Source organism: Narcine bancroftii, chromosome 12 (genome assembly GCF_036971445.1).
Source record: "Narcine bancroftii isolate sNarBan1 chromosome 12, sNarBan1.hap1, whole genome shotgun sequence".
NCBI lineage: Eukaryota > Metazoa > Chordata > Chondrichthyes > Torpediniformes > Narcinidae > Narcine > Narcine bancroftii.
Window position 1 is genome coordinate 81,363,972 of NC_091480.1, and position 14,596 is coordinate 81,378,567.

At 42.6% G+C, this 14,596-nt stretch overlaps 1 protein-coding gene across 4 annotated transcripts in view; it reads left to right on the plus strand.

The window, feature by feature from the left end:
- Window positions 1-14,596, plus strand: part of ccr7 (chemokine (C-C motif) receptor 7) — a 78,704-nt gene that overhangs the window by 42,159 nt on the left and 21,949 nt on the right. The window contains exon 1 of one of the 4 annotated variants that reach the window (XM_069907167.1): window positions 6,923-7,186. The exons of the other annotated variants lie outside the window; for them this stretch is intronic. Within the exon in view, the coding sequence (XP_069763268.1) occupies window positions 7,171-7,186 (16 nt within the window). The 5' untranslated portion in view covers window positions 6,923-7,170. Of the gene's footprint in view, window positions 1-6,922; window positions 7,187-14,596 lie in introns of those variants that run through there. 4 annotated transcript variants of the gene reach the window in all.

Here is a 14,596-nt window from a genome sequence, read left to right on the forward strand (position 1 = left end):
GGTGACCAAAACTGCACACAGTATTCCAAATTTGGCCTCACCAATGCTTTGTACAATTTCATCATAACATCCCAACTCTTGAATTCAATACTCCGATTTATGAAGGCCAACATTCCGAATGCCTTCTTCACCACTCTATCTACCTGAGTTTCAACTTTGTTATTTACCATAACTCCTAAATCCCTTTGTTGCTCTGCACTCCTCAATTGTCTACCATTCAATGTATATGACCTATTTTGATTTGCCTTTCCAAAATGCAACACTTCACACTTACCTGAATTAAATTCCATCAGCCATTTCTCAGCCCACTCCTCTAGCTTTCCTATATCTCTTTTTAAGCTACGATAATCTTCCTCACTGTCCACAATACCACCAATCTTTGTATCATCCGCAAACTTACTTATCTAATTCACCACCCCTTCTTCCAGATTGTTAATATATATATAACAAACAATAGTGGACCCAGGACCGATCCCTGAGGAACTCCACTAGTCACCGGCCTCCAATTTGACAAACAATTTTCTACCAGTACTCTCTGACACCTCCCATCCAACCATTGCTCAATCCATTTCACTACCTCCTTATTTATACCAAATGCCTCCACCATTTTTCCTAACCTCCTGTGGGGAACTTTGTCAAAAGCTTTACTAAAGTCTAAATACACAACATCCACAGCCTTCCCTTCATCAATCTTTTTTGTAACCCCCTCGCAAAAAGTCTATAAGGTTTATTAAGCATGATCTACCCCTGACAAAACCATGCTGACTACTACCTATCAATCCCCGTTCTTCCAAATATTTGTAAATGCCATCCCTCAGAACACTTTCCATCAACTTACCCACCACAGACGTCAGACTCACAGGTCTATAATTTCCAGGCTTACATTTGGACCCTTTCTTAAACAGCGGAACAACATGAGCCACCCTCCAATCCTCTGGCACTACCCCCACGACCAGTGACATCCTAAATATCTCCGTTAATGGCCCCACTATCTGTAGACTAGTCTCCCTGAGTGTCCTTGGGAATACATTGTCCGGACCCGAAGATTTGTCCACCTTTATCTTTTTTAACACTGCCATTTCTACCTCCTCGGTTATCCTTAAATGATTCATGACCTCCCCACTCTTTTTCTTTACTTCAACTGGTACAATATTTTTTGCCCTAGTGAATACCGAGGAAAAGAAATCATTTAAAAGTTCCCCCATCTCACATTGCCTACCCTCCCTATCTACAAGGGGTCCAATTCTATCCCTCACTAATCTTTTACTTTTAATGTACCTATAGAAACCCTTTGGATTTATTCTTACTCTACCTGCCAAAGCCTCTTCGTGCCTCTTTTTGGCCTTTCTAATTTATTTCTTAAGGTTTTTTCTACACTCCTTGTAGTCCTCTTTCAATTTCTCAACACCCTGCTGTTTATACCTCTTGTACACCTTCCTCTTTCTCCTAACCACATTTCTAATATTCCTCGAAAACTAAGGCTCCCTATGACTTCCAGCCTTTCCTTTGATCCTCGCTGGGACATATCTACTCTGTACTCTCAAAATTTCTTCTTTGAATATTCTCCATTTTTCATTTACATCCTTTCCTGAAAAAATCATGTCCCACTCAATACTCCCCAAAGCCATTCTCATTCTGTCAAAATTTCCTTTTCTCCAATCCAGAACCTCAACTTTAGTCCCTTCTTTGCTCTTCCCTAAAACTACCCTAAAACTAATAGAGTTGTGATCACTAGATCCAATTTGTTCTCCAACATTAACCTCAGACACCTGACCTATCTCGTTCCCTAACAGGAGATCCAGTATTGCACCATCCCGAGTTGGTTCCTCTAAGTATTGATTAAGAAAACTATCTTGCACACATTTGACAAACTCTAGCCCATCCAGCCCTCTTACTATATGGGTATCCCAATCAGGGAAGTTAAAATCTCCCATGATCACTACATTATGTTTATTACACATATATGCTATCTCCTTACAAATTTGTTCTTCCAATTTTCTTGGCCCATTTGGTGGTCTATAACACACTCCTATTAGTACCCTCATGCCTCCTCCACCCCTCAATTCCACCCAAACAGCCTCACTGGATGATCCCTCCAAACCATCCTGCCGCCTCACACCAGTAATGTCCTCCTTAACAAGCAGAGCAAATCCTCCCCCTTTTTTACCCCCTGTTCTATCACATCTCAAACTTTTGTATTCTGGAATATTTAGTTGCCAGTCCTGACCCTCCTGTAACCAGGTCTCACTAATTACCACCACATCATGATTCCAAGTGCCAATCCATGCTCTAAGCTCATCTACCTTGTTCACTATGCTTCTTGCATTAAAGTACACGCATTTCAGAGAATGACCCTCATATATATTCCCTATTCTACCTTTTACCTTAACCTCCATCCTTCCTTTGTTATCTTTATCATTCTTAACTAGGTGCCCATGCTCCCTTGACACTGCTCGCAAACTCTGCTCCCCAGCCCCCTGCCAAGCTAGTTTAAACCCTCCCCCACAGCTCTAGCAAATCTGCTTGACGATTGCTTTCCTGCCGTTATCAGAATCCTGACCAAGCCCCCAAATAATATGATGCTGTGTTTGCTCCATACCAACTGATCCATCTCTCTAACTTTCTTTTTAAAATGTTTTTATTTATTGAGTTTAACAAAAACCCTTTAACATAAATCAAATCATACCATATACATATCAATTGTAAATTAGAAGCCTAATCATAATTATTACACAATTTATTTTTTCAAGATATCAAATTTGTTACCTCAAACCAGCAGGCAACAGAGGATGCGATTCAAAAGGGTTAAATTTTAAATCTAAATTTATTAATGACAATTAACAATATAACATCTTAACCCAATTAACCCAACTATAAGGAATTATAACAAATATACAGCTATCCTATCATCATAAACAGTCTGTATGTAAAAATAACCCAGACCGTTGCAGTACATACCCAACATTCAAAGGAGAAAAATCCCCCCAAAACCCCGTCAGTCAGCCAAGAAAGTCAGTCCAAAACCATAGACAACAGAATTCAATCCCAAAACTCAATGTCCAAATTCACTTCCCCCAACTGAATAACATAAATGTTGAGTTGCTGTTGGGGGTTTTCTTTCCTCATGAATGTGGTAAAATCAAGCAGAGGCCATCATGATTCAGAAACTGCCTCATGTTATTCCAATCAGCACCAATCAATGCAGCAACTTTGAGGGGGTTAAATAGATTAAGGCCAATGGCAGGAATATATGGAGATCAATATAAAGTGGGGGTGCTCATGGCTCTGAGTCCAAAGGCTCTAGGCTATGGAGACTTCCCCATAGAATCCTGGCTGAGACATCTGCTGCATAGAGGTAGCAAGGCAAGAGGGTGTAGGATTAAGGTGAGAGGAAGGTTTTAGAGAAGATATGAGCAGAGTTTATTGTTCAGAGTGGTGATATCTGGATCACATTGTGAGAAACAGAAGTACCTTCACAGAATTTGCTCGAGACAAAAATTGAGACCAAAGAACATTTATTATACTATTACAACAATGCAAAGTTGGGTGCTTCCCCTTACCCTGGGAATACACACAGATACTGGGGCTGACCCAACTTTTATACATTTCATTTCAGTACAGAGATACCTTCACCCCAACATTCTTCTGCCTCCTGGATTGGTTTAGCATTAGGTAATTCTGCCCACATGGATTCTAACTTCTCATCAGTTTATGTGTCTTCCTGCAAACTTGTTAGCCAGAGAAGTATCATGTCTTTGTTCTTCACTCATTAATCAATCCCTAAGACTTGCTAAAGCTATCTACTTGTTATCCTGTTTTGAAGATCCTTAGTTTATTACACTTTTACAACCCTTCCTCTCATTCCAGCATCCCTTCACCCTGATTTAACCCATAATACTTCATCTCTAATGAGCACTTGCTTGACTCCTCACATTCCAGTATCCCTTCACCTTAAGTTAACCCATAATACTTTATTCTTAATTGGCACTTGCTTGACTCCTAACATTCCAGTATCCCTTCACCTTAAGTTAACCCATAATACTTTATTCTTAATTGGCACTTGCTTCCGGTATCTCTGGACTCCTAACATTCCAGTATCCCTCACAACATCAATGGCAATCATGAAGTAGGATCAGTAGCGGCTATATTTTAGGAGGAGTTTGAGGAGATTTTGTAAGCCACCAAAGACTCTTGAAAATTTCTACAGGTGTAGACATTCTGACTGGTTGCTTCACTGATATGGAGGGGCCAATGCACAGGACAGGAACGGGGTAGAGAGTTGCAAACTTGGCCAGCGCCATCATGGGCATCAGTCTTCACAGCATTAAGGACGCTGTTTTTAAGAGATGGTGTCTGAAGAAAGCAGCTTCTATCATCAAGGGTCCCCACTACCCAGGCCATGCCTTCTTCTCACTGCTACAATCAGGAAGGAGGTGCAGGAGGCTGAAGACACACACTCAGCATTACAAAAACAGTTTCTTCCCCTCCTCTATCAGATTACTGAATAGACAGAGAACCACAGACACACCCTCACCTTTTTCTCTTTTTTCCCCCCCGCATTAATTATTTCTTTTTAAATTCTTGTATTTATGAAAGGGTGGCACAGTTAGCCTAGCGGTTAGTGCAACGCTATCACAGTGCCAGAGACCCAGGTTCAAATCCCACACTGTCTTTAAGGAGTTTATATGTTCTCCACGTGGGTGGTTATCCCCAGGTGCTCCGGTTTCCTCCCACCATTCAGTTGTAGGTTATTTGGTTCATTGGGCAGCACGGGCTCGTGGGCTGGATGGGCCTGTTACCGTGTTGTATGTCCAAATTTACACTGTGATTTATGGCCATTTTGCACCTGGAATGCACAATACTGCTGCCACATTTCGTGACAATAAATCTGGTTTTTACCTCCCTACCAGAAGAGGCAGTGGAATCAGACACCATCTCTGTGGTTAAGAGGCATTCAGACACTGAACAAAGCAAAGCAGAGAAGGGTATATAGGCAACCTTATGGCCACAGGGCCCATCTTTACCTCCAATGGACGCTGCAAGACCTGCTGAGTTCCTCCAGCATTTGTATGTCTTTATAACAATCACAGTATCTGCAGACTTTTGTGTTTCACTCCATTAGAGTCCACAGGGCCCATTTCTCTGCTGTTTGACTCTCTGACCTTGATGTGCCTATAGGAGGGAGTCCTGCGGTGTCTAAAGCATTGGCCTTTGGAGAGACAGTAACTGAGAACTAGCTTCTTTAATAGATGTCAAGGACCCCACAGTGAGGGAGATCAAGTACTGAAACATGCATGGCTGCAGATGCTGTTATTGTAGTAAAACATACACAGTAAATGCTGGAGGATCTCATCCAGTCTCACAGCATCCATAGGAGGTAAAGATATATATTACCAACGTTTTGGGCTTGAGCCCTCTTCAAGGAATAAGCAAACAACAGGAAGACATCAGAATAAAGACTGAAGAATGACAAAGGAAGGAGTCCAGACCTACAAAAGGTGTTTAATTGCATATGTTAAGAGGAGAATTGAAAACTGATTTTGGCTCTGTGAAAGGAGAGAGAGAGAGAGAGAGAGCTGGAGGAAAGGTGGGGGTGGGGGGTGGTTAACAGAAACCATAGAAGTCGATGTTAATGCCATCTGGTTGGAGAGTGCCCCAACAGAAGATGTCGTGTTGTTCCTTCAAATATGTAGGTGGTCTCAGTCTGGCACTGCATGAGACAATTGGCAAACGCCAACAAGGAAATGGTGTGGGTGGGGGGGGGGGGAATGCCCTTCCCCCTGCTGTTGTGGCCAAAGCGTATCCCTCACTGCAGGATCTAAAACAGGATCTCTGCCCTGAAGCAAGGTCTCGACCTGAAATGTTGACCAAAGTTCTCCCTCCACGGATGCTGCCTGACTCACTGGGTTCCTCCAGCAGCTCGAGTTTTGCTTATTATCACGATACTTCATGTGTTGAGCATCAACAATACCGCGATCTCCCACATAATTCATGGGCTTTGATGTCCTCCGGTGCTACATAAACATGGTTTTGTTTCCAGCATTGATTCTCCCACCCTGTCCAGGGGATCACAGGGACCCCAAGCCCGGCCCTAGATGACCCATTGTGCAGAAAGGTGGGAAGGCCCAAGGGCTTTCCTTGAGCAGTGTGAAAATCAAGCAGGAAGGAGGTGGGGGTGCGGGGGGGGGGGGGGGGGTGGGGGAGGGGGGCCTGCCGGGAATCTTGTCAAAAGGTAGTGTAATTCAAATAAATTCAGTCCCATCTCTTCCAAATGCTACTTCACTGGACAAAGTGGTATCTCTGTCTGCCTTACAGTAGACAAAAGTTAAAGAATTTCATGTATGTTACATTCTAAATGTAGTGTTACATGACAATAATGGAACCTTTACCCTTTTACCTTCACACTGTTTGATCTGCTGAGTTTCTCCACCTTTGTGCTTTTATACTTCAATCTCGATGTCTGCAGACTTTTGTACTTTAATACTGTTAGCAACGTGTCTGCTGAACCTACAGTATGAGGAGGGAGCACAAACCTTGTGCGCAAGCTACCCCATTTAAAAAGTTAACCATCCTGATACCTGTAATACTAACTACACTCCCTTAATATAGATGCTGAGACTCATTTTTTACACCCAATTAAAGCTAGAGTTTTACTATGAAAAATCCCTCCTGCCTTTACCAAAACACAGTAAATCCCCAGACATATGGTATTTTCTTGAAACTCTGTGTCATTCAGACCTGGATGCCTTGGACAGTCCCCTGCTGTCCGGTGATGGTGTCTAGTTCAAGTAATAACATCACTCACCCTGCCAAAATTTCAGAAATAACATTGTCTTCAATCAGCTGTCAGGGAAGTCCCTATCCAGACCTACCTCACTCTATTAACCAGGCAGTTCACCAGAGTGCTGGAGGTTAGTCACATGGCAAAGCACCACTTGTAACTGTCAAGAGTCAACAGACAACTCAGTCTTGAGAGAAGCGAGCAGGCAGGCTGAGCGGATTATATGTTCAAAGTTACAGCAAGTGAGGTGGAACCGTCCAACGAGAGTAAATCGCAGGGCACTGGATTTCCCAAGATCAGTTGAGTCAAAACGGCAGTTTTCTCTGAGAGAAGCATTGCCTGAAGAGAGAGAATTGCTCTAACTTTCTGGGCACTCCTTTGAGGCAAACATGACAGCCTCCAGAGGTGAGTTGCTCTTTCTGTTGCTTTAAATGAGAGTGTGCATCAGACATTTCATACAAGAGGGCCTTGAGACAGTGCCCAGGGAGATAAAGTGCTGGTAAGGGTGGATAAAGTTTGGTTACAAATTTTTACTTTTTCACCAGTTATGTAACAGTGCAATTCATAGCGCTATAATTGCATTGAATCCCTTCATCATCGATGTGCATAGGAGTTAAAACCAAGATAAAACTGACATGATTTGTATGCAGGTGTGTGATTTAAATGCAATATAAATGCCATAAATAGCTCGTAACTAAAAACAACATGTAGGTCTTCAAATGCATATTGAATGAGATCTGTTCACTGTGATCCAATCACACTGAAAATTACTGATGTTCAGGAAATTAACCACAGGCACTCAAAAAAATTAACAAGAATCACAAATTTACTTGGTCATTTTATGCTTTTTATGTTCCGCCTTCTCACTCCTGAGTGGAGATTTGGGTTAGATGCAGTGCTGGAAGTATGAACCTGGCACCAGACTCCCAACTGTCCAATAGTAATTTATTTATTTCCTGAGTCTTACATATTATACAAGGTTCTCAGTGGTACATTGATCCTGTAAATTACATGTTCTCTATTAGTATACTGTGACTGCAGTGGGTGTTAACTGTTACATGGTTTAAAATTAAGCAGTGCTTTAATTTTTTAGCATGTACCCTGGCTGATATTTACATACTTTCTGCTCTGTATGCTCACCATAATATAAATCATAGCTTAGCTGTGTAATATACACAGGTGTGCAGGGTGTTAGGCAGTGTGTGGGTTTCAGAGCATTTAAGGCATCAGACTTGACTTACGGATAACTGGGAAAGAATGATTGATGAACCGCTCATACAAACCCTCCGAAACTCTACTATTTATTTAACAATATTCATTTATTTATTGTAATATATGTACTGCACACATATCGCTTGTAGGGGTGTTGTGTCCGCACGTGCGTTTGCATTGTGCTGCATCGTAAACCGGAGAACACAGTTTTGTCAGGTTGTACTCGTGCAACTTAAACTTGAAGTCCATGAAGAGACAACATAAATTCTGTCTTCAGCCTTGGTTGGCTCCCAACAAGAAGCCTGGTCTTTCTTCAAGAAGTGACAGAAGAAGATGCCTGTGTCACATAGGTACCCATGTGAAGTGGGAAAGTAGGAGTGCCACATGGGCCCATGTAGATGTGGTATCATTCTAACACTCTTACCTTAGCTGCTTCTTCCTCCCCACATCCCTTCAATTTCTGGATCTCAAACAGTTATCAGTCTCAGACTGAATTCCCACAACTTGGATCAGGAATTCTAAAAGGTGATAACCCTCTGACTGACTTCATTTGACACATAGACAATCTGTTTTTGTGGCCCACTTAAAACAGAAATATGGAGGAATTTCTTTAGCCAGAGAGTGGTGAACCTCTGGAATTTGCTGCCATGGCTGTGGAGGCCAGGTCGTCGGGTGTATTTAAGGCAGATTAATAGATATCTAAATAGGTATCAAAGGTTATGAGGGGAAGGCAGGGGAGTGAGGCTGAGCGGGAGAATGGATCAGCTCATGATGGAATGGCGAAGCAGACTTGATGGCCTACTTCTGCTCTTATATCTCGTGGTCTTGTATCATGGTTAATTACAGCAAAAAGGATATGGTTAGCAGAGAAGTTTGAGAAAGAATACAACAGGACATAGATCAACTGGAAAGTTGGGTGGAGCGTTTGCAGATGGAATTTCATCCAGGCAAGTGTGAGGTGACACACACTGGGTCATTTAATACTGGCTGGACATGTATAGCAAACAGCAGGGATCTTAGAAGTGTTGATGTATGGAGATACTTTGGGGAGCAAGTCCATAGCTTTCTGAAAACTTCAATACGATTGGATAGGGTTCGTTTGCTTGCCCTTGTTGGCAGGGGTGTCAAAGAATACAAAGATTAGCACATCATGTTTCAGCTGTTTAAGACACTGGCCACCACACAATAGAAAATATGTGGTAGTAATAGAGAGAGTGCCAAAGAGATGTTGCCTGGAATGGAGGGCTGTAGTTATAAGGAGAGATTGGATAGGCTGGGTTTATTCTCACTGGATTTCAGGCTGACGGGAGAATTTATAGAGGTTTATAAAATTATGAGGGGCATGGATAGGGTAAAAAGTCTCAGTATTTTTATCAAGATAGGTTAAAGGTGAGAGCGGAAATATTTAAAGGAGATCTGGGGAAAATTTTCATGCAGGAGATGGTGGATACAGGGTACAATCTGCCAGAGGAGGTGGGAGAGGAATATAGAATAATATCATTTAAAAAGAATTTGGACAAAAAAGGAATAGAATGACATGGGTCAAATACAGGACAATAGTATCTGAGTAGGTATATGCCTTGGCATTGACCAGTTGGACCAAAAGGCCCATTTCTGTGCTGTCCATCTCGATGACCAGAGCAAATGAATGAGGAATCACCCACTTGGGAAATCTTCTCTGGTGCTTTTAGATCAGAGATCGGTTCAAAACCAATGGACTTCCCAAAAATTTCCAAACAAGGGAATTTTTATATTTTCTGGCGACCACGAGTTCAATTTATGTTTCTGATCTTCCTCGGGTTTTTGTGGTTAAGAATTATCGCCGTTGATTTTTCCTCAACTCCGAGAGAACTTCCCTGAAACTCTGCTTTTGTGCTTCACTGGTTTTTTGCTCAGTCTAGGATGATTATGTTCTTGGCTTTAAGTGTGAACCGAAACCGTAAATTAAATGTTGGACGGTTTCTGACTTGAATCACTCTCTTATAAACCTCGTCTGTACCCCAATAGAGATGGCCTCCAGGTTTATCCTGTGGTTGAGCAGTTTGTGCTACAGGAAATGAGTGCAATGTATCATTTAAGCATGTGGCTATTAAAACCTGATCCTCTCAGCCTTGTCACATGTGGCTAGTGAAAAGTGAGAGCCTGTTTAACACACATTCAAACTTCATGATATTATCCTATGATATTCTTCAAGTGAGAGAGTGACAGAAACACAGCAACAACACTTTCCCTCTCCCCCACCCCTCCTCCAGCCTGGCTCCCAGTGTAGGTGACCAAACCCAAAACCAACTCAGCTTCAACTGATCTCCAATCTCATCCCCAACCTCAAACCCCAAGCCTCAGCCTGAAACCAAATGTCAGTCACAACTCTAAACTCAACCTCAGCCTCCAAATCTAACCCTAGACCATCCCTTCAAGAGCAATCCTAGTCTACGCTGGGGTTCTTAAATCAATCCCAACCTGATCCCATTGCAAACCCCAGTCCAATCCCAGGCCAATTCCCAAATTCAATCCCAAACCACTTCCCAGATCCAATCCCAAACCACTCCCCAGATCCAATCCCAAACAAATCCCCATAATAAAACCCAAACAAATCCCAAGATCCAATCCCCAGATCCAATCCCAAATCATTCTCAGATTTAATCCAAACCAATTCCCAGATCCCCTGGCTGGATGCAATATTCCAAGGTTGCTGTGGGAAGTGAGAAAAGAGATAACTGCGGCAGTAGCCATTATATTTGAATCCTCTTTGGTCACAGGGGTGTGGCGGAAGATTGGAGAATGGCAAATGTAGTTCCCTCATTTTAAAAGATAATAGGGAGAATTCTGGGAATTATAGACCAGTGAGTCTAATGTCTGCAATGTGTAAACTATTAGAGAGAGGATTCTTAAGGGATAGGATCTATGAGCATTTGGAGAAGTACAATCTACTCAAGGATAGTCTGCAAGGTTTGTGAAGGGAAGGTCGTGCCTCACAAGCCTAATTGAGTTTTTCTGTAAATGTAATATAAGAAATTTATAATAAGAAGGGTGTAGATGTGATCTACATGGATTTTAGCAAGGCATTTGACAAGGTCTTTGTGTACAACAGACCCCCACGAGATACTCATCCAGAAAGTCATGAGGCTGAATATAGATGAAAAAATTGGCTTACAGGAAGGAAGCAGAGAGTATTAGTTGAAGGAAAGTATTCTGTAACTAGTGGAGTTACGCAGGGACCCCTGCTCTTTGTGATTTTTAAAAATGACCTGGATGAAGAGGTGGAAGGATGGGGGTCAGTACATTTGTGGATGACATGAAGGTTGGAGGAGTTGTGGATGGAGCTGAAAGATGTCGAAGGTTACAAAAGAATATAGACATGATGCAGAGTTGGGCAGAAAAGTGACAGATGATTTTCAATCTGGGTAAGAGTGAGGTGATGCATTTTTGAAGGACTAACCAGAAGGCTGAATACAGGGTTAATGGCCGATTACTTAGGAGTGTGGGTTAACAGAGGGATCTTGGGGTTGAAATCCATACATCCCTCAAGGGTGCCGCACAGGTTGATAGGATAGTTAAAAAGGCCTATGGGATGCTGGGATTCATTAATAGGGGGATTAAATTCAGGAGTAGAGAGGGCATGTTACAACTCTAAAAATCTCTGGTGAGATAGTATATTCAGTTCTAGTCACCTCATTATAGGAAGGATGTGGAACCCATGGAGAGGGTGCAGAAGAGATTTACCAGGATGTTACCTGGATTGGAAAACAAGTCTTATGAGGCAAGGTTAGCAGAGCTGGGTCTTTTTTCTTTGGATCATAGAAAGATGAGATGAGACTTAATGGAAGTCTACGAGATTATGAGAGGTATGGTAAGGGTGGACAGCCAGTGCCTGTTTCCCAGGGCAGGAATGGTACGTACGCACAAAGTTAGGAGAGATAAGTTCAGGGGAGACATGAGGAGTGCGTTCTTATACACATTGTTGTGGGTGCCTGGAATGCTTTGCCGGGGATGGTGGTGCAGATTGAAACATTAGGGGCATTTAAGCGACACTTAGACAGGCACATGGATGAAGGAAAATAGGGTTTGGGGTAAAGTGGGTTCAGTACTTTTTTTTAGGGATAACATCAAAGGTCGAAGGGCTTGTACTGTGCTGTATTGTTCTATGTTCTGTTCTATGTTCTATCCAATCCCAAACCAATCCTCAGATACAATCACAAACCCATCTCCAAAATGAAACCTAACTACTCTGCAAATCCATTTCCAATCCCAAACCAATTTGTAAAACCAATTATAACTCAAAATCTATTTGGTTCCAAATCTAACCTGAAATCTAACTCCAAATGTCAATGCCAACCAAACTTCTTTTCTTGTTCTTTCTCTCCTTTTCCCTCCCCCCCCCCCCCACCCCCCCGCAGCTTTGTTTCTCAAATCTGCCACTTGTCTCGTTCTGGGAGTCTGTACAGATTGTTCTTCTACTTGGATTCGGCAATCTCCACGCCACCCTCCCTGAAACTCAGTAACTTGAGAATCTCTAGAATTTACATGCCCTAAATTAAAACTAAAGTCTTCTATGGTTATATTATGAGAACAAACTCTTAACTATTGAACGCATGGGTTCCAGGTCTGAATGTTCCTAAATCTCAGAGTCAGCTAGATTGAAATTGGGTTTTTCCATTTGGAAGCTGTGTATGAGGAAATTTCAGAGAGCAAATCCATCGTGCACCCTGTCTGCTGGCTTGCAGAGAGAAACATCAGCACCATATTCTTGCAGACATGAACAGGTGGTATGCGTTTTCTCAGTATGGTCAATGAGTTTTAGTCTCCCAAGCTTCTGCCACTGCCTGAAGCATCACTGGGTATGTAGTGTGCACCCACTACAGAATATACTGAGGTTAGTCATGAAGACTGCACCAGCATTGCCTACCACAGCCTTCTACCTGCTTGACGATCAGGAGCGGCAGGTGCCTGGGTGTGTCACCACAGGCAACTTCCCCTCCTGTCATGGAAATACTTTGCCAGCCCTTCAGTGTCACTAGGTCTAAACCTTGGAACCCTCCTCAAACTGAATCTGGAGCACTTTCCCCACAATTCAAGAAGGCAGCTCACCTCATCTTCTCGAGAGACAACCAGGGATGGGTAATAATGCTTCTCATCAACACTGTGGCAGATAAAATACAAACTCAACATTTCAGTCTCCTGCTGCCACTGTTTTTGGAACTTTGTCCCTTTCCACAAGAATTTTCCTGGTGAGCTGTAATCTTCTCCCCGATCCTGATTCCTCTCCTTCCTGTGAATACAACACCATTGACTCTCCTGTTCACAACTCAGTGATGGCGATCGTATTGGACACCACTCAGACCCTGCTAAGTATATTCCTCTATCCTTCATCTCTTACTGCCTGACCTGACCTGTTTTTCTGACCTGCTGGAGTTACCTCAGGAAGGAGAGGTGGGAGATTTAAGGAGCTTTGGATTACAATGCCCCATATCTTTCACTGTAGTTTCCTCTTGCTCACCTCTCTCTCAGTGTCCCACTTTGATTAGATTTCAGGTTTATTGTTAGAGTACACATAATGCATCACATACAACCCTGAGATTATTTTTTCTGTGGGCAGGGCAGAATTACCACTTATTGGTCGTGCCAAAAAAACTGTATTCAATGTACACGTGAACAAACAAAGAAATGTAAACAAACTGCAATACAGAGAGGAAAAAAATAATAAATAAAGGGGATTTGATAGAAGTATTTAATAGAAGTATTTAAGATTATGAAAGGGATAGACAGAGTGGATGTGGATAGACTACTTCCGTTAAGAGGAGGAAAGATTAAAACAAGAGGACATGAGTTAAGAATTAAGGGGCAGAGGTTTAGAGGTAACATGAGGGGGAACTTCTTTACTCAGAGAGTGGTAGCCGTGTGGAATGAGCTTCCGGGAGAAATAGTGGCGGCGGAGTCAATTGTATTATTTAAGAAAAGGTTGGACAGGTATATGGATGAGAAGAAGATGGAGGGTTATGGGCATTGTGCAGGGAGGTGGGACTAGAGAGGGGTGTTTGGTTCGGTGCAGACTAGAAGGGCCTAATGGCCTGTTTCCGTGCTGTAATTGTTATGTTATGTTATGTTATGTTAACTAACCCCCCCTTCTGCGAAGTTGTCAGGTCGTCCCACTCGAGTGCAGAATCCAGGGAATGTCTGACGTGGTGGAGCTCCATAGCTAAGTTATTAAATTGGTACCCTGGCTGCACATTGAAATGGCACAAATAGTTCCCTGCCACTGACAGAACAGTAACTCCCCAACACCACCAACAAGAGCCTTGCTGGTAAATTCAATAGCAGCATCATGTAACTGATTCCAGAGTGATGCACAGCTTATTTCCTGACTCACTGGAAATTCAACCACGCACTTGCAGGTCAAGTCCACTCGCGTGCCTCAACTGGAGCTTACTGGATGACATCCTTCTCCCACTGCACTCCCATGGAGAACTGTGGGGAACTTGAGCTATGTTGTCCAAGGATGGGCATTGTTGGATAGACTCTGGACAACTGAGCTTGCTGTACATCACAGATTATTCCCCAATGCCACTCTACACCAACCCCCATGAACTGACATCATATTCCTAT